This window comes from Pecten maximus, chromosome 6 (assembly GCF_902652985.1).
Source record: "Pecten maximus chromosome 6, xPecMax1.1, whole genome shotgun sequence".
In the NCBI taxonomy this organism is placed as follows: domain Eukaryota; kingdom Metazoa; phylum Mollusca; class Bivalvia; order Pectinida; family Pectinidae; genus Pecten; species Pecten maximus.
Genome location: NC_047020.1, coordinates 24,490,558 through 24,511,109, shown reverse-complemented (window position 1 = coordinate 24,511,109; position 20,552 = coordinate 24,490,558). Strand labels below are relative to the sequence as shown.

At 40.2% G+C, this 20,552-nt stretch overlaps 1 protein-coding gene and 3 non-coding genes across 5 annotated transcripts; all 4 read left to right on the top strand.

Moving 5' to 3' along the window:
• The first annotated feature begins 95 nt into the window (after window positions 1-95).
• Window positions 96-8,165, top strand: LOC117329320 (crystallin J1A-like). 2 transcript variants are annotated; one of them, XM_033887223.1, is made up of 7 exons: window positions 96-164; window positions 359-429; window positions 1,123-1,302; window positions 2,899-3,095; window positions 5,015-5,147; window positions 6,227-6,394; window positions 6,958-8,165. In XM_033887223.1, the coding sequence occupies exons 1-7, from the start codon at window positions 151-153 to the stop codon at window positions 7,197-7,199; spliced, it is 1,005 nt and encodes a 334-aa protein (XP_033743114.1). In that variant the 5' UTR covers window positions 96-150; the 3' UTR covers window positions 7,200-8,165. The 2 variants fall into 2 exon arrangements, with proteins under 2 accessions (XP_033743114.1, XP_033743115.1); XM_033887224.1 differs by lacking the exon at window positions 96-164 and having other exon boundaries at window positions 250-429.
• A 2,955-nt stretch (window positions 8,166-11,120) lies between these two features.
• LOC117330244 lies at window positions 11,121-11,239 on the top strand. Its single transcript, XR_004533316.1, has one exon. It is a non-coding gene; the product is annotated as a 5S ribosomal RNA (ribosomal RNA).
• Window positions 11,240-11,583: 344 nt separating this feature from the next.
• LOC117330242 lies at window positions 11,584-11,702 on the top strand. Its single transcript, XR_004533315.1, has one exon. It is a non-coding gene; the product is annotated as a 5S ribosomal RNA (ribosomal RNA).
• A 344-nt stretch (window positions 11,703-12,046) lies between these two features.
• Window positions 12,047-12,165, top strand: LOC117330241. Its single transcript, XR_004533314.1, has one exon. It is a non-coding gene; the product is annotated as a 5S ribosomal RNA (ribosomal RNA).
• Window positions 12,166-20,552: the final 8,387 nt, after the last annotated feature.

Below are 20,552 nucleotides of genomic sequence, written 5' to 3'. Positions count from 1 at the left end.
TACGTTACAAAGTAAGAACACATCAAACAAAATGAATTTTGATTAACACCATATATTTTTTTTATCGAACCATATGTTCTCAATATCCACTTCCGGTTTCATACTTCTACTTTCACTTTGTCTGACACACATTCTGCAATATTAGAGTTGATGGAAAGATTTGCGTGCGTAGTAAAAAACAATTTTTGGTTATTCTACAAAAGCATGTTTATTTGATTTTGAATTTTCTCCTATTGACGATCGTTCCATTTATTCACCGCTGTGTAAATAAAAAATGTTTGCCAGGTGAACAAATGTAACGGTATAAAACTTTATATAACATTCCTTAGGCCTAACACTACTATTTTATATCTAAAAGCATCAAGATGGCAGATATCACGCAAAGATGTGTAGGAGCAGTTGTTGGAGCTCTCGTAGCAGACGCAGCAGGTAAATATAGTCACAGTGGCATGTATTTGTGTACATGTAGTTATACATTGAATTACCAATTCCACAGGCAAGGCCTTGATTTTCAATTAATGTATCCACAAAATTAAATGAAACTCACCATTAAAATCAGAATGGAGAGCAGGTTTGGTTTGAGATAAAAACGTTATCAATACAGGTGTCACATCACAGGTGCCTGACTCGTTTTATAAAATAATAATTAAACATATAAGAGTACATATAAATGTATATGTACTCTTATATGTTATTATTTTATAAAACGAGTCAGGCACCTGTGGTCACATATAGGATATTTCAAACTGCAAATTGTTTTGTAGGGGACAGCTATTTCATTAGCCCCTGTTTCCTCTGGCCCTGAACCATATACATGTACACCAGACAATTGGTGAAAGGGCCAGAGGAAACTCAGGTTACTATGTCATCACTTGTGTAGCTATGCCAAACATCATCGTATTATGCTGACATAAAACATTCTGGCAAAAGTAATTTGTGTTCTTCCAAGAGTACTCATGAATCGATTAAACAAAACTGAAAACAAAACAAATAAAAACAAATAACATGGAAATGAAGGTATAACATGTATGTTAATTGGCCCTCTGAGCTTTGGTAAAGGGAAACATGCTACTGTTCTAACTATATATAGGAATTGTTTGGACATGCATGATTCTGTTACAGCTATGCCAGTTCACTGGATCTATGATGTAGAGAAAATGAAAAAGGTCATAGAAGATTGCCAGCAGCAGCCAGAGTTCTTACCTGAAAGTCGCTGTCCCTTTTACACTCTCCCGACTGGCAGATACAGCAGCTATGGTGACCAGACATTCGTTTTACTGAATTCCATGGTTGAAAACAAAGGTAGCTAGTTTGTTGTTTTATTGTTGCATATGGTTTTTATTAATAAGATGTTCTTAAAATGTACAAATTACCTTTTATTTGCCAAAACTATGCATGGGGTTTCATATAAATGACACCTCATGTAGCCACCTAGCCTGAGTTTCCTCTGCATGGCCCTGACCATAGGTACTTGTATTTGGTAATTCACACCAGAGTTAAAATTATCCTCAATATGTTCTATGTAAACATATCAAGGATATTTTAACTCTGGTGTAATTACCAGATACAAGTGCTTATACGCTGACACTATATGTGTGGTGTCAGGACCGGAAGAAACTTGGCTAGTAGCTAGCCTCCAATGTCCAATTTCTCCAATTTCTTTGTCAATTGCTGGTTTGCTACCGAATCCAGTTGCTGACTTTCCCTCGATCTCCTCCGGGCGAAACATCAATTTCAACAACAGCTTAGCAGCCTTCACAAAATTTTTTATACCAATTATTTTGCATTTCAGTTGTTCCTGAAAAGAATAACATTGAATTAAAAATTTAAGTTAACATATTTTAAATTATATGAAACAAATCAATTTTCATGTAACAAACTATAATTATTACAAGTGTATTTCTATTTCAAGCAAATTCTTAATTTTTGTTGAATATTGAATATGAAAAATCAAAAATCTATATGTAGTGTGATATGAGCTCTATAAAGTACTGTGGTTTATAAATCTACAAGAATAAAATTAAAAAAAAAACACTTTGGGCTTCTCAGAGTAAAGCTATAACTCAGTGATAAGGCCAAGCCAGAGAGAGAGTTGGACTTGTAACCTCCACGAAGATCTGATGTTTTGTTCATTGTTCAAACTTTGTCGCTCACCATGTGGTAGTTTGAATACTAACTCACAGTGTTCACTGCTATCATGGTTCATTGCAATGAAATTTCTTCGCTTTCTCTGAAAGCAAGATCTCTATTTTACCCTCATTGCTGTGAGACACTTGGTTTTGTATTTATCTCATGAGGTAGCTACCAGCTACTTCAAGGTGACCTCAAAATGATATGTCTGGTCACAGCCACAGGGTGATAAACCCACATTGATCGATTTGAAAAAAAAAGATAAGCAACAGATTCTATAGGGAATATGTAACCTGGGTATATATTATATATTCAGGTCATGGGGTCACCCCGGTAAGTGTAGTAATACATATATCGTGAGCATGTGAGCGTGCGATTGGCTAAACCACCCCATTCTTCTTTTTCCGCCACCTGTCCAACATTTACCTGTACAGGTATCACTCTTGTGATACCTGCCCAGGTGAATGGACATGAAATTAGCAACACTCTCAGGATCCCTGGTATGTCACTCTTTCATTCTTCTAACATATTTTATCTATTTATAATAGATTGCAAGATAATGTGTATGAGAGGAATGTTTGAGTGAGTGTAATCGTATTTTATTATACTGTTTTAGGTCTCTGACCGGACAATAAAAGAAAAGAACCATTAATATATGTGTCATCGTTCATATTGGTTACAGTAGCTTAAAGCTTTGTTGATTCGTTTGTCAGCTAGTGCAGTTCACATTATGATCTTGGAAATATTTCATTTTTTTCATATTTCAAGGACTCAACACAGATCATTACAAGAAATCTCTCTATGAACGTTTTGGACCTAAATCTGCATATGAAATTGACCTTGGTCATCCTAGAACTAAGGAGGACTTGCCTATTTCGGGGCCCTGGAGACCAGCTTCACTGACAGACTTTATAAAGAACTATGACCAAGGATTGGACAAGACTGGAAAAGCCACTGATGCACAGGTACATTGTTTATGTATTGCATACATAGCACTATACGTCCTATACCTGTAGCTGACAGTGTAGCATACAACAGTGCCCCAGTGTAAGGGGAGGTGTCCAAGACAATAAGAAAATATATGTACACTGTATAGGAAAACCTAGAAACCTGCACATCAGCTGAGGAGAACAACTAAATTATACTATAGATTTGTATGGCAAATGTATGGGGTGAAGGGCTACCAAGTTTGTTCAAATGAATGACCTTGACTATTATTCAAGGTCACAGGGGTCAAATATGCTGAAAAATCTTTAAACGACTTCTTCTAAATAACCAAGAGTCCCAGGGAGTTGATATTGGGTCTGTAGCATGCTGGGGTGAAGGGCTACCAAGTTTGTTCAAATGAATGACCTTGACCTTCATTCAAGGTCACAGGAGTCAAAAAGGCTAAAATCTTTAAACGACTTCTTCTCAATAACCAAGAGTCCCAGAGACCTAATATTTGGCCTGTAGCATGCTGGGGTAAAGGGCTACCAAGTTTGTTCAAATGAATGACCTTGACCTTCATTCAAGGTCACAGGAGTCAAAAAGGCTAAAATCTTTAAACGACTTCTTCTCAATAACCAAGAGTCCCAGGGAGTTGATATTGGGTCTGTAGCATGCTGGGGTGAAGGGCTACCAAGTTTGTTCAAATGAATGACCTTGACCTTCATTCAAGGTCACAGGAGTCAAAAAGGCTAAAATCTTTAAACGACTTCTTGTCAATAACCAAGAGTCCCAGAGACCTAATATTTGGCCTGTAGCATGCTGGGGTGAAGGGCTACCAAGTTTGTTCAAATGAATGACCTTGACCTTCATTCAAGGTCACAGGAGTCAAAAGGGCTAAAATCTTTAAATGGCTTCTTCTCAATAACCAAGAGTCCAAGATACCTAATATTTGGCCTGTAGCATGCTGGGGTGAAGGGCTCCCAAGTTTGTTCAAATGAATGGCCTTGATCTTCATTCAAGGTCACAGGAGTCAAAAAGGCTAAAATCTTTAAGTGACTTCCTCTCAATAACCAAGAGTCCCAGGGAGTTGATATTGGGTCTGTAGAATGCTAGGGTAAAGGGCTACCAAGTTTGTTCAAATGAATGACCTTGACCTTCATTCAAGGTCACAGGAGTCAAAAAGGCTAAAATCTTTAAATGACTTCTTCTTAATAACCAAGAGTCCCAGGGAGTTGTTATTGGGTCTGTAGAATACTGGGGTGAAGGGCTATCAAGTTTGTTCAAATGAATGACCTTGACCTTCATTCAAGGTCACAGGAGTCAAAAAGGCTAAAATCTTTAAACGACTTCTTCTCAATAACCAAGAGTCCCAGAGACCGAATTTTTGGCCTGTAGCATGCTGGGGTAAAGGGCTCTCAAGTTTGTTGAAATGAATGACCTTGCCCTTCATTCAAGGTCACAGCAGTCAAAAAGGCTAAAATCTTTAAGTGACTTCCTCTCAATAACCAAGCGTCCAAGGGAGTTGATATTTGGTCTGTAGCATGCTGGGGTGAAGGGCTACCAACTTTGTTCAAATGAATGACCCTGACTCACATTCAAGGTCACGTCGATCAAGTATGCTTAAATCTTTAAATGACTTTTAGTGAATAGCTTAAGTGCCGAGAGACATTATATTGGTCATGTAGCATGCTTTCAAATAACTGCAGGATCCATATATGAAAAGATCACTGCATTGCAGGTGAGCGATTTGGGCCCATTGGGCCCTTGTTATGTAATTCAGTAGATTATAAGGATTCTTTGTGGTGACAGTTTACATGGTACCAGTGCATGTAATTTATTTGCAGGAACTTTATTTTAATAGAAATACTGTTGACATCAGTTGACAATCAAACAATGATCCCTAAAAACATTAGATACAGTTAACTAGCAGTTTTTTTTATTATTTATTTCTCAGGCAGATGGATTTTCTAAAGTGGCACCATTGGTTGCACTATATGCAGGAGATACTGGCAAGCTTCTGTTAGAAGTGGATAAGGCAATCAGAGTCACTCAAGAGGATGACATTGCTGTTGAATGCGGACTGGCAGGTATATTAAAAAAAATGGCAGTTCCAACACAAAAACATCTGTCAGATATGTTTCAGGAAGATTCTTGGTCATTCGGTCAAAGGTCAAAATATAGATCATATTGTCTTAGGTTTGGTATACAATTTATCACCATTTCAACATTCAAAGTTTTAAGATCCTTTGAAAAGTAGTACTGTACAATACAATATACTACAGAAATGACATTGTGAAAGTTTTGCCTTAATTTTCAAAGTCAAAGGTCAACATGTAAGTAGCAGTAATCAACTTCTGATTAGTGACATACAAAATAAGTCTTTCCAAGATGTACCCATACACAAACTTGTAGGTCCAAAACAAACTAGTATGATGAATACCTTCTAGAAAGGATTTTTTCTTAAGGGTGACAAAGGTCTGAGTAGTATACTGGTAGGTAAAATTGACAAAATCATATGGCTAGATCACAAAATGAATTCTGCATGTAATGTATATGATAACCCACTACCGCCACCACTAGCTACCACCATCACCACTTCATAATCCATTAGATATATCAACTGACTGAGCAAAAGAAGAATATTCCATTAGCTGAGTGATAGACAGTATATAACATTGTACAAACCACCATGACCTGTTCCTTTGATGATTGTATTGGATAGCATATTGATTATTTTTGGTTTGGATTGGTTTCCATTTAAGTTTTATAATTTTCCTGTAACCATGGAAACAAATAGTTAAATACCTAAATGTCTCTCTTTATGCAAACAACCAGATTCAATCTTGTATTGGTAGTTTCCATTTCTTTTGCGGGGCGCAGGAAATAATTAATATTGAAGACTATGTCTTCTTCCCCCATAAAACTGTGACGGTTCATGGATAACGGCATTTCAGCTGCATAATCCAATAGCTAGCTTTTGTGGCTGCTGAAGTTAAGCAACATCGAGCATGGCCAACTCTTGGATGGGTGACCCTCCGTTGTAACCCCCTTGTGCATGTTACAAAGCCTATACATTAATGTTTTCCTAATACATGTATATATATGACAGTGTGTCATCATTATTACATACCAGGTATAACATTGTATTTATATTGTTTTTATGTAGCTGCAAGTATACTGGAAAAGTGTGTCCTTGGGAAATCTGTGGAAGCCGCTGTCCAAGAAACTGCTAGAGAGACCAGCAATAGTGACGTGAAAGGTTACATACAGAAAGCTATTGATGGTAAAACTACACCTCATACAGAATTTGTACAGAAGGTTGGAAGCAGTTGCAGTAAGTAGTAGTTAAATGTTTTAACAGTAAGATCATTATTTTAGCTGGCCAAGTTAGCATAGTGACCTTTACTTTACTAGTACACATCTTATGCACCACTGCACTTTTAACAGATGAGATCACTCTCTACACCAAAGTATAGTCCCTTGCCAATCCACAAAGTACAAAGGCCTGATTGCAGGCACCAATTTATCATTAAAAATAAGACTGGAGACGGAATCGATGACCCAGACTTTCTAGTTTGAAGCTCTACCAGGGTATTGAGTTAAGATAGCCTGGCTGTCCTGCCAAACCTTTAACACTGAAAGTAGTATGTAGCATAGATTAAAGTAACATATACTTGGTTGAAACTTGCTTACAGACGTGTTCATCCTGTGTCAAGCCCAGGAGTGTAACATAAAAGCTCAAAGTAGGGGGTGGGCTTATTGTAGGACTAACAACTCTGCAAGTTTACATGACAAAATAAATTCAAAGTCTTCCTGGTATGAGAGGTTATGATGGAATTTTGTTTTACAAGGTAAATCATAATCATTGTTGCAGAGTTTATTCATTTTGTCTTAAAGGGGTCCCTGGTAACTTTACCAATTCTGTCCACTGTCTGCTCAACTCTAACGGAGATTTCCGGGACACCGTTGTCATGACAATAGTCCCTGGTGGCTGTAACTGCAGCAGGTGTGGCTTTGTTGGGGCTACACTAGGGGCAGTACATGGACTTAAGGGAATACCAGAGCACTGGATCAGCAAAACCTTAAATGGAGACAAACTAGTTGACCTGGCAAATCAACTTGTTTTGTCAAGAGAGTGACACTACTTTGGCATTTTGATCCAAGGAAGAATGGAAGAATATCGATTATCTGTAAACAGTATTAAGAAATTAGCCAAAGACTATATAGAATTTTACAAGTTTCATGATGTTATTTGATACATGATATGTTGTTTCAAACATACACCAACACCTTTATTTAACAAAATATATTTACCTTAATTTATTGGCAATATTCATTATCAATTTGAATCAAAATATACAAAAGTTATGTTTTCAATATAAGTATTAGCTGTGCAATATGTATAATGTGTAAAGCATTCACAATCATAGCTGGAGTGTTTTGTTCTGACGGTGAAGTGAAGTCTCCATGAATAATATACTAAATTAACTTTCAGGTCCTAAGATACCTGTCAAAATCAAAGTTAAAGGTATTTATAAATGGTCGCCAAATCACAAGACCTGGAATAAGTTATCAAAGTTCTTTTTTAGTTTAGATAATATTTTATGTTTAAACATTCATTTGAATATTTAAGCTGTATAGTAATACCTAGAAGGTTTGAGACATCAAGAGATTTGACATTGTATATTTAAGGTATTTGTACCCGTGTACTTTATGTAGAATTAATAATGATAACAGATAATAAAATATTTTTCCCATTCTCTGCCATTTATCACAGACTATCCAATTGTTCATAAACTTTCTTTACGTTTGAGAAAAAACCTGGAAATTCCCTGTGAAGCATCCACATACCTCACAAGAATTATATTTTATAGCCACTTGGAACAATATTGTTACTGAAAATAAATTTTACATGGAATATATATCTCGTTGCACCAGATGCCCTCATCGATATGCACTTGTATTTGGTAATTATCGCCCAGAGTTAAAATCCAAATTGATGGTTAATTACCAGATACAAGTGCCAATGCCTGAACATGTAATGGATGTTAGAACAGTATTAGTATATGATTTGCTTCAATAAATTTCATTTGTTCATTTTCATACAAGATGTGTTTTTATTTTTGTATATATACAGTAGTCTAACCTTGCATTTCATCATAAATTTTTGATAATGATATCCAAATCTGCAGCATGAGACACAATATATGCTGAAATACAGTGTCCAGCACCTTTCATAATTCAATGTAATTCCAATTAAGGTCCAAACGTGATGTTTTATGATATCATCCTTTTTATTTTTATATAATACAACACAAAACTTCATAGCTTTTCATAGTCATCTTAATTCCATCCCTACAGTTGTAGTTACAGTTGTAGTACCTATATTACCAAGTCACTGAAGCATGAAATGTAGTTCAAACTTAGCATATCATCTCCTGACGGTTACAAAGCTATATCTTTACTAGATAATCTCAAGGACTCTTTATAGAACATTGCTTCTCCACCTTTGAACAAACTACATGTATCATATGACTTCCGAATAACATTTAATGTCAAGACCATTTCAGCTATACTAGCTGAGTGCATGCATTTATAGTAGGTCTGTAAGTTCAGCTTGTGTTTCTACTTGGTCAGATTTGTGAGTTGATTCTGTAGGTGAATGTGCTGGGACACCAGTAGAGGTACTACATGAGACGTTTTAGCTTATAGGAGCACCTTCTACCTTCTTAGAAGAGGAGGGCTATATACATATGTATATGAAAAAAATGTGATGCAGTATTTGGAAGAGCTTTGTTGTACATAATGAGACATTGTAAATGATGCCCTAAATTAACTAATTTGATAATGATATATATATGTAAAAGGTTAGTAAATGTTTCATGAAAATCAGATTAAATTCTCTAGTTAAGAGTGAGAACAGTGGGAATTCTTTTATAGTAAAAGTAGCATTCAGACTCTGTTGGAAAACTATATCAAAATATTGATTTTCAAAAACAGGAATTACTAATTATCGATTAATTATGGGTTCTTATCATCTATTAATTGTTTTCTCATTTGTAACATTTTAATGGGATCTGATATACATTGATTGAATTTCATCACTGTAAATTAATATATAAATACAGGATATCATCCCTGACTCATAGCTATAGATTTCCAAGCAATCAATGCTATATGAATCAGCGATGCTATACAGTAATTAGTTAATTGAGTATTAAAATCTCTTTCGGGTTCTTGAGTAAATTGACAAAAAGGACAAAAAATCACTATGAAAGAAACTTTCAACAATCAAAAACAGAGAAAAATATTGAAATATTGTTTTAGTAGCAACTCTGTCTTTCCTCTATCAATGTAACACTTTCATCAATTAGTGACACTTAATAGTGATATAACCATTTGCTTTTGGCTTTTAAGTGTTGAGTGTCCGACAAAGTGACGAATATTAAGTCGGCTCCGATATATATTTCGGTGTACTTGTACTATAAATGAGCCATTGCCTATGGAGCTGTAGCTGTCGGAGTATGAATGTATAGGCTAATGTTCGCCTACCTAAAACAAGAAATAACAGAGGGATCTTAGCGCCCACCACTTAATACTAGTAGTATTTATTGGTTCTATGTCAGACTATTTTTCTCTCTCTATTTTTCCGTTAGTTGTTTCCTCTTCTCCTCTGAATAATCTGATAACAAGAATACCCTTCACATGGAATCTTAGAAAGATAAAGAAGAACGTCCGAGAAACTGAAATATTCCCCAATTTTTTTTAACAGCGATTACAATCTCCAATTCTCAAAATCGAAGATTGCTGCCTGTCAGCCCTTTTGTCTTTCCGATTAGAATCAAAATTAAATGGGCACAACTACAGGCCAAGGGGAATATCGCATCAATAGTTTTCGAGAATTAGCGGTACCAATCTTTGTCAAAAATCTAAGATTGCTGCCTGTCGGCTATTTCGATTCCTCGAATATGATTATAATTGAAATGGTACAGCTAGGAATCAACATACTTCTAAAGAAATAGCAATACAAGTCTTCAATCGTCAAAATCTAATATGGCTGCCTGTTGGCCATTTTTTTCTGATCAAAAATTAATATTAAATTGGCATAGGCCTATATACAGACCAAGGAGAACCTACACCTGCAGTTTGAGAAATATCCCTCCGTTACTTTTCCAGAAATAGTGATAACAAACGCCAATTTTCAAAATACAAGATGGCACCTGTTAGCCAATTTGTTTTCCTGATTAACAAGTGCAATCAATGATTGCGAAGCTCACCGGCGGCAGCAATCACACTATATATGGTAGCACACTACAGTAGGACAGCCTGGCCATGGGCAATTTTTTTGTTAAGCAAATAACTCCTGTATTATGATATGCATAAAAAATGAAAAAATAAATGTACACTATAATTGGTATATTCAGTATGAAGAAGTACATACAGGCTTCACATTTGTTAAAACAAAAATTTATAAATTGGTTCCGGATTTTAAATTTCCGGATTTTCCGCAAGTGTGTTTACACAGGAAATGTAGTTTTGCCTACAGCGAAAAATGGATGCCCACAGTAAAGGTGAGATAGCGGAAAAACTTAATTTACAACATCTGTCAAAACAAGATTAATTATGTCTTTGGGATAGAGATATTTAATTTTACAACGTCGAGCCTGGTTAGTACTTGGATGGGTGACCGCCTGGGAATACCAGGTGTCGTAGACTTTTTCTTTTCTTTATAATTTTATTTTTTCTTTACTTTTTGAACCTTGTGGACATCTTGACTATTAAAGTTCTAATTCAATATCATTTTCACTAAATTTCCGAGGCGGAGGCGACATTCCCTGTTTTCACATCTCCGCTCCATGGACACTTAATTTATTCCCCGTGGATCTTCCTATAAGCATTCAGCTAGTTTAATTCTATAGGAAACAATCATTGGAATCTAATCCGTCGCCATGGTTGGCCCTTGCCCACTGTACGGGGCCCTCTAACTACCTTACGGACGTACACCGGATGTGCACATGCAGGAACCTAGGCATAAGTACGGATATTTTTAGTCGTCTAATGTCTACGGCCATATCACGTTGAAAACACCGGTTCTCGTCCGATCACCGAAGTTAAGCAACGTCGAGCCTGGTTAGTACTTGGATGGGTGACCGCCTGGGAATACCAGGTGTCGTAGACTTTTTCTTTTCTTTATAATTTTATTTTTTCTTTACTTTTTGAACCTTGTGGACATCTTGACTATTAAAGTTCTAATTCAATATCATTTTCACTAAATTTCCGAGGCGGAGGCGACATTCCCTGTTTTCACATCTCCGCTCCATGGACACTTAATTTATTCCCCGTGGATCTTCCTATAAGCATTCAGCTAGTTTAATTCTATAGGAAACAATCATTGGAATCTAATCCGTCGCCATGGTTGGCCCTTGCCCACTGTACGGGGCCCTCTAACTACCTTACGGACGTACACCGGATGTGCACATGCAGGAACCTAGGCATAAGTACGGATATTTTTAGTCGTCTAATGTCTACGGCCATATCACGTTGAAAACACCGGTTCTCGTCCGATCACCGAAGTTAAGCAACGTCGAGCCTGGTTAGTACTTGGATGGGTGACCGCCTGGGAATACCAGGTGTCGTAGACTTTTTCTTTTCTTTATAATTTTATTTTTTCTTTACTTTTTGAACCTTGTGGACATCTTGACTATTAAAGTTCTAATTCAATATCATTTTCACTAAATTTCCGAGGCGGAGGCGACATTCCCTGTTTTCACATCTCCGCTCCATGGACACTTAATTTATTCCCCGTGGATCTTCCTATAAGCATTCAGCTAGTTTAATTCTATAGGAAACAATCATTGGAATCTAATCCGTCGCCATGGTTGGCCCTTGCCCACTGTACGGGGCCCTCTAACTACCTTACGGACGTACACCGGATGTGCACATGCAGGAACCTAGGCATAAGTACGGATATTTTTAGTCGTCTAATGTCTACGGCCATATCACGTTGAAAACACCGGTTCTCGTCCGATCACCGAAGTTAAGCAACGTCGAGCCTGGTTAGTACTTGGATGGGTGACCGCCTGGGAATACCAGGTGTCGTAGACTTTTTCTTTTCTTTATAATTTTATTTTTTCTTTACTTTTTGAACCTTGTGGACATCTTGACTATTAAAGTTCTAATTCAATATCATTTTCACTAAATTTCCGAGGCGGAGGCGACATTCCCTGTTTTCACATCTCCGCTCCATGGACACTTAATTTATTCCCCGTGGATCTTCCTATAAGCATTCAGCTAGTTTAATTCTATAGGAAACAATCATTGGAATCTAATCCGTCGCCATGGTTGGCCCTTGCCCACTGTACGGGGCCCTCTAACTACCTTACGGACGTACACCGGATGTGCACATGCAGGAACCTAGGCATAAGTACGGATATTTTTAGTCGTCTAATGTCTACGGCCATATCACGTTGAAAACACCGGTTCTCGTCCGATCACCGAAGTTAAGCAACGTCGAGCCTGCGCAAAGGCCCCACGCCACAGTTCGGGATAGAGATTTCCATGTTTGTGTGACGTCAAAGTGCAACGGGGTATCCCCACCCGCAGTAGGGGTTCGACTCCCGTCGACGGATATTTTTTTTAAATAGATTTTCATTTTCTCTTCCATTGCTGTGTTTATTTTTCATTTCTCGATGATAAAATATAGTAAGAAACATGTATTTTTTATTTAAATTCATTAATGAATTAAATGACAAAATTAAACCACAAAATTGAATACATTTGACTGACAATCAAATCAAATGTATAGTATTTAAAATAAAAAACACTGAAATAGGTGTGAAAATCTTTCGTGCTTTGATTGCCACCAGGAGTCGAACCTGGGTCTCCTGCAACACAGTAGCAAGTGTGAAACCCCTACACTATAGCAATATGTACAGCACTACTTGATTTCAGACTGATTTGGTTGAATTTCTTAATACATTTCGAAATGTTTTCCCTCTGCTTTTACAAGGCCAGTGGGGGATAGAGATTTCCATGATTGTGTGACGTCACAGTGCAACGGGGTGTCCCCACCCGCTGTAGGGGTTCGACTCCCGTCGACGGATGTTTTTTTTAATAGATTCTCATTGTCTATTTCATTGCTTTGCTTATTTTTCATTTCTCGATTAAAACATATAGTAAAAAACGAATAAAATTTGTACTTAAATTCATTAATGAAATTCAATGACAAAATTAAACTATAAAATTGAATAAATTTGACAGACTATTAAATCAAATGGTCTTTAAAATAGAAAACACTAAAATCTTTCGTGCTTTGATTCCCACCAGGAGTCGAACCTGGGTCTCCTGCCACACAGTAGCAAGTGTGAAACCCCTTCACTATAGGAATGTGTATAGCACTACTTGATTTCAGACTGGTTTGGTTGAATTTCTTAGCACATTTCGAAATATTTCCCCTCTGCTTTTACAAGGGCTTGGGACCTTCTAGCATTAAGCTAGGCAGCATTAAAAATATTTCTATAACTCTCCCATCACCAAAACAAACAAAAAGAGTGTTGCTTCCCTAGTTCTTCTTCTTGGGATAACCTCTTGCCTGCATCATCTGTCTCCATTCATCAAAAGGCACCTGGGCTGTCTGGGTGCAAAACCAGTTCCCGTAAAACTGTCTGTGTGTCGCGCTGTCTCTCGCCTGTCCACATTTCCTGCACTGTATCGGCCTCTGTCTTACGTACCTTCGAACCACCCTTCCCCTTTCCATTTCTTCCTTCTGGCGCTTGTAATATGACTTCAGGCTGGGGGCCATGGCGGACTGCAGAGGTGGCTGCTGTGACACTCCGGGCAGGATGGCAACATACCTGGGTGGCTGGCAGGTGACTGAAATAGGTAGCTGGGCTGTTGGCAAACCATGGATGGACCCGACAGGAAGTGGGACTTGAACTGGAGGAGGAAGCAGGAACGGTACTGTAAGTGGCATAGACACCGGAAGTTGTGCAGAAACCGGAAGTGGTGCGTGGATCATATGTGGTGTAGGAACCGGAAGTGGTGCAGAAACCGGAAGTGTCACTGATATGGAGACCGGAACCGGAAGGGGCGGTGGGGTCCGAACTGGTACTGGGACTGGATGCGGTGTTTCGAGCTGAGAGGACTTTTTCACTGTCTGTGTGGTGTTCTTTGGTGAAACTTTAGTGTGCTGCCTCTGTTTTCTGGTGGGTGACTGGCCAGCAGTGTTGGGGGGTAGGGTAAAACGATGCTGCTGGGAGACTGGGACCCTGATTGGTGAAGTTGGTCTCGTCATGGGAGGAGGAATCGCAGCTGGGGGCCTTTCATCTGCTGTGTTGATCCGAAGTCCTTGTTCAAGGATGCTTTTGTCTTGTTTTTTTGCTCGTCGGTTGAACCTGTAACAATAAATTGAATATTTTTTTATTGGTATAATGTGGAAATGACAATTATTTTTTTTTATTTATTTATTTTGTTCTTTTTTTTCTTTTTTTTTCTTTTAGTTCTTTTATTTTTGTTTTTATGAACTTCATTTTGTTGTCATAACTCTAAAAATGACTCCCTTAAATTTTTGTACTTACCACTGGGTCAATGTGGTTACGTTAACCTCAACAAGCTGGATCTTTGTCTGCGTCATCACCTGCGAGTTACCCAGCACCTTGTCCCTTATACTCTTGTAGGCTCGCATGATCATGGTCCACCTCGTATTGGTGACACCTTGCTGCTTGACCGGGGAAGGAAAGGCGTTACACAAGCGGATGATGATGGCCTCCACATATCTGTTACAGTCAGGCCATTGGGCCGGTCCCGCATTCGGGCCAAGGAAACAACGCTTGGTAGACTCCACCCCGGGAGCCACCTTTGTCTTTGACGCCTTAAAGCGACCCACTGCCCTGCTGCGGTGACGAGGTGAGAAGATGGTGGGTCTCTTGTCGTATGGATGGAGCCCATTCCAGAGGGCCACCAAGACGGTTGCCTGTCCTTTTGTAAGGGCTGATGTCTGATTCCTGAGTGACTCCAGGTATTCTGCAAGGGCTTCTACAGCACTGTAGCCTTGTATGCCGTCTGGTCCATCAGACTCCTGAAAGACAAAAGATATGCCAATATACATACATGCATGCATACATACATTACATACATACAACATACATACATTTCATACATACATACATACATACATACATACAAATACATACATACAACATATATACATACATAATTAAGACTAAGGCCTTCGAGGAAACTCACATCTTGATCTTCTGAGGTTGAGTTGTCTGGCCCCTGGGGCAAAGAACATGATGCTGAACTACATGCATCGTCATCCGTTACACTCGACGACGGACTGCTGGGGACGTCTATGGATTTGTCCTCGCTCCGAGGCTGTGTTCTGCTGGTGGTGTTGATTGGGGTGGAGGCAGAGGCGGATGTAGAATGCTTCTTCTGAAAGCTCAGACTGCGTCGCACAGAGGCAAGCGTGGGGTGTGAATCTGTAATACAGAATTGACAGATATAAACTAATAATAAAGTCAATGTATTTCATCTTATAGCTTAATCCTTATTACAGTGTTGCATGGCTAACAAACAAGATACTTACCCGACACTTCTTTTTCAATGTCGTCAAATGCTTGGTCCGTCGGAATTTCAATCAAGGGGCGTTGTGGGGATGACCGTGTTACTTCACCGACAGGTTGTACGGGGATAGCCGGCTTCTCCATTTGGAGAGAAAAAACAGTGTTCTCATCAAATCCCTCGTCCAGGTCTTCTTCCTCATCAAAGCTGCTGTTGTCCTTTTCGTCTCCACTTGCATCGCTCGACTCGTCGCCCGAATCTTCTCTGGCGTGTTCTAGCACCCTGCCAGTCTGATGGAACAAGTACTCTACGCCGATTAGTTCTCCCGTGAAGGCCCGTGGGGCGACGTAGTTAGGAGATAACTTTGTTCCGAATACCGCCTCGCTCAACTGGTTGGTGGCATGTCTCATCAGACCGCTGTACGTGTGGAGATCTTGTTTGACAGTGGTGTCCATTGCTGCCCTGGCCCTGTCTTCATTCCACCGGACCAGACCCTCTAACAGGTAGGCCTGAAAGTGAAGGGCACTGGCACTACTTCCGGGTATGAACTGATTGAGATGGAGGTGGAAGGACTCCAGCGATGTTGATCCTCGTGCACATCTATAGACAGGAAGTGGCACCCCGCCCACTACTTTGGTGCCAGTCCTAGTGTACAGCTGTTGGCCTTCAACGTCCTGTATACAGGCCACATGACGACGCTGAGACTCCCAGATCTCCCACATCCTAGTCGAGTCAATAAGGGGCACTCCCATGGTGTCGCGACCCTGATCCCCATCGAAAGCCTTCAACAGACCCAGAATTTTAGCCGTGGTCTCCTCTGTTCCCCGAGTCTGTCGTCGACAGTGGGCTGACAATTCCTTCTTTGAAATGTGACGCTCGACCGTGAAGTCGGACACTCCTCCCAGCTCGATTAGAGTCAGCTCTGCCCGCTTGGCCTGCTTCAGTTGCTCCAAGTCCTGGCTACTCCACCGGAAGATGGCCTGTGAGAGATGACTCATGAACGTGCCGTACAGGGGATGAGCGTCGGTGGAGCAGCCAGCTGAAAAGCGCCTCATGAAGTGCCAGATGTCAAGACGTATGGTGAGGTTGGGCCAGTCGCAGAAGAGACGCCTGGTGGAGGACTGTCCACAGCAATCCCTGTCGACGTACAGAAGATCCGGTGGCGGGATACCTGCCTGTGCATAGCGTCTTACCAGGCCCTTTGCCAGCTCTGTCAAGCCCCGTCCCTCACTGGCTGTGAGGACACTGTTTAGCACCTGTCCGGTTTCATTGCCCACGTTGGTCACCCAGGCTGCCGTTCCCATACTGTGGCCAGCCAACTTCTTTGCCATCTTCTTTGTTGAGTCCATCTTTAGAATATGACCAAAGGTGGAGGTAATGGAGGCCTTGACCTCGTCGAGACGGAGTAAAACATCCTGGCAGTAGACGGTCAGCAACCACTCCGGCTTGGGCAGCGTTCGCTTTTCCGGAGGCCGTTGGAAAGTGGGCTTCACAAGCAGGCAGCTCGAAGCAAATCCCTCACACTCTGTCAGGTACAGTGTCAACCGTCTAAGGTATTCCTGACTGTGTTGCTCTTCAAGTTTCTGGTAAAGCTGGGTTGAGCCGTTTCCGAGGCCTCGCTGACGGAGCATGGTGATCACGCGGATGTCGCAGGCATATCTTTGTGTCATGATTACGGGGAACTGCAGCCTGTGTCCAATATCCAACTGTTGCACTACACTGGACTTCCAGCTGACGACCTTCCTGTGGCAGGATTGACACTGGAGATATTCGGCGGCCAGACTGTAATAACCATCAATGTCGAGCACCTGTCGCACACGCTGGTAGGTTCCAGAGGAGAGGAGGTCCTTCTTGTGGCAGGTGGCATGCGGGCAATAGAGACGGACTTGCCACAGACGTCTGGGCATCCAGAGGAGAAGTCGCGATGCAAAATACCTGTCTGTCCTTGGTGTCTGTGTGGTGATCGATGGAGGGGGTGGTGGGTAAAACCAGAGTTTGTTACACCTGGAGATGTCCAACTCAACTGTGTCCAACTTTGTGACCTTAAATAACGCCTTGGATACCCACTGGTGGTCTGCTTCGCGCAAGGTACGTCGCCATCCTTCAAATAGTGGACACTGGTACTGTGGGGGAGACATGACCGTGGCAACATCACTTTCCTGGGGATCAGGTTTAATTTCCTCCAAAATGTCGGGCGGCATGCATGACGATACTTTGGCCTTGCATTTGGACAGGATATGGGTGGGTTTACTTTGGACTGCCTTTTCCTGGGGTAACGGTTCCACTGAAATAAAATGAAAATATTTCTTTAAGTGACATAATCTCTAAACAATGCTGCTATATGGGTGGGCTTATTACTGGACATGGGCTTGTTACTGGACATAATCAACATATTCCTGCTGTTATAGGGGTGGGCTTATTACTGGACATGGGCTTGTTACTGGACATAATCAGCATATTCCTGCTGTTATAGGGGTGGGCTTATTACTGGACATGGGCTTAATATAACATTCCTGGTGCCATTGAGCAATCTAATGCCAAGACACATTTATTACCTTTTGTCTGGTCAGTCGGCTCCAGCTGTTCAATGGCCGCGAGTAAAACGCTATCATCAATTGAATCGTTCGACTCGTCAGAATGCATTGGCTCCATATGCTGGACTAAGGCTGACGGCACCGCCTGGTTTGGAACCTGTCGCTTCGTGATGCATGGTGAGCAGGTTGACTTGTCTGGAGATGTGATGCGTCTAACCTTAGATCTCAATGCCCTGGGTGACAAATTAGTTGTGTTAACAAGCGCTGCCAGAGCAGCTGTCTGGGAGCTCCTCCCTGGTGACCTTGGAGGTGGTGACCTTGGAGCTGGTGACCTTGGAGCTGGTGACCTTGGGGCTGGTGTCCTTGAGGCTGGTGACCTTGGGGAAGGTGACCTTGGGGAAGGTGACCTCATGGTAGATGCCGGTGCTCTTTGTTGAGATTGGGCCACACGCCTCTGCCTCTCCTTCATCTTATGGTCCATGATTTTTCTTCCCTCTGGAAATAGCTGAAGATATCGTCGCAAACGAACCTGTGAATGACAAATATGAGATATATTTTTATCGTGTTGATTGTATGTATATGTATGTAATTTTTCAGGTATACAATTGTAAAATGGGTTAAATATTAACAATAACTAACAATCGACAACATATTTTACATACTATTAAGTTTTTTACCTTATTGGCTGTGAGGTTACTGCAATTTGGAGTCTCTTGCTCATTCCTGGAATCGTCCACGACCCAGCCGGCATAGCTCAAGGCATTTTCACAAACCCATCGAAAAGTTTGACCCTGAAAATGGCCAAACTGGAGTGTTGTCTCCGCCAGGACCTGTCCAGCATCCTCAACATTTCCCCCCTTCTCTCTGACAGAATCTTTTGCCTCGGCTTCTAGAACATCAGGGTGTTTACTCGACAGTCGAGGTCTCCTCGCACCATACATCTGCATGGCCTCCGCTGTGTAGTTTAAAACCAGCATTCCGTCATCTCGAATTCTAAACTTTGGTCGATGCATAATCTGTAAGATAACAGGGACATTGTTATTTCAATATTCTGATCAGGTCACTCTTGTTTACATATCAACATAAGCACATAACTGCCACTTACTTGTAAACTGTTCATTTGAGATTACAGTAAACCACTTTCAGCACAGGGACCTGTGACAATGTCTCCATGAGTAGATATTGTATAATGTCTAACATACTATAATACTATATAATACTATAACCTATTATAGCATAGAAAATAATGATAAATTACACTAGACTAGGCAAGCCTCTCCCCAAGTTGCATTTTTACAGGTCCCTGTGCCTGTGGTTTAACTTAATTAAACATGTAGTATGTACTTATAGACAATAATTAAGCATCTCTCCCTAGAAACATTGGTACATGTCCCTGTGTTATAACAGTTTACATGCATAAAAATAACAATTAAAACCTTGTAGTATAAAACACAATTAAATACAGTGACAATTATCATAATCAAGACAAACCCATGCCACCTCAGGAACTTTACTACAGGTCCCTGTGCGCTGCATTGTTTTGTTACTTTTAAACTGTGTCCCATGCATGTACGTGTAACTGTAAACACGTGTATACATGCATCCTGCGGTGCATGTTTCGCAGCAAGCCGATTGTAATCTGCGGTTTTCTGTCAAAGATTTATAAACAGTGTGTGCAATGACCTATGTTGCAGATCGTGTGCATGTTAATTATTGCGATTTCTATGTATTTCTGGATTGTTTACATTTGTGTGGAGCTGACCCCGCGGTGGAAAATTCTATGTAGGTCAGTCGCTTTCTTACACTTTAATTGTGTTGTTTCGTCGTCATCATGCAATGACACGTGTTCAGTATCAATGTTGCATGTTATAGATAATATATTTGACTATATTCGAGAATGACGTTCTGTTTGACCGGTTAATTAAGTGACACGGGGCAATTAAATGACCCCATCCTACACGCTAACAGATTTTGCTGTCATACACGAGGGCCGTCTGACACGGTCACTTTGAAGCGGTATTACTCGGTCATTTCTCCGTTATTTGTATAATTATTAAACAATAATGCGTTTTAAGACCACATGATTCGATGTCCATTCATATATAGCCAAAACAACGAGTTTATAAGTGTAAACATCGACGTTGAAAACTTGTAAACAAACATTTTTCAGTGTCGGCTTTATACACATACAGTCCATGCCGGCAAGTTTGTTTACCTTGGTATCGAGCTGAATATAAAGGAAAGTACGGTTGCATTTGTCAAAAGATCCATACACATGACTTAAGAAATATGTCTGAAGGATGCTTGAGAAAAGACAGTGTTGAGATTTGTCTAAAACTTACGGAATTTCCGAGTAGATCTTCTTAGCGGCGAACGCTGCTGAAACAAAAAGAT

Coding starts and splice junctions, on each gene's coding strand:
- LOC117329320 (XM_033887223.1), top strand. Junction 3,096..5,014: donor GAAAAGCCACTGATGCACAG/GTACATTGTTTA, acceptor TTTATTTCTCAG/GCAGATGGATTTTCTAAAGT. Junction 6,395..6,957: donor GAAGGTTGGAAGCAGTTGCA/GTAAGTAGTAGT, acceptor TTTGTCTTAAAG/GGGTCCCTGGTAACTTTACC.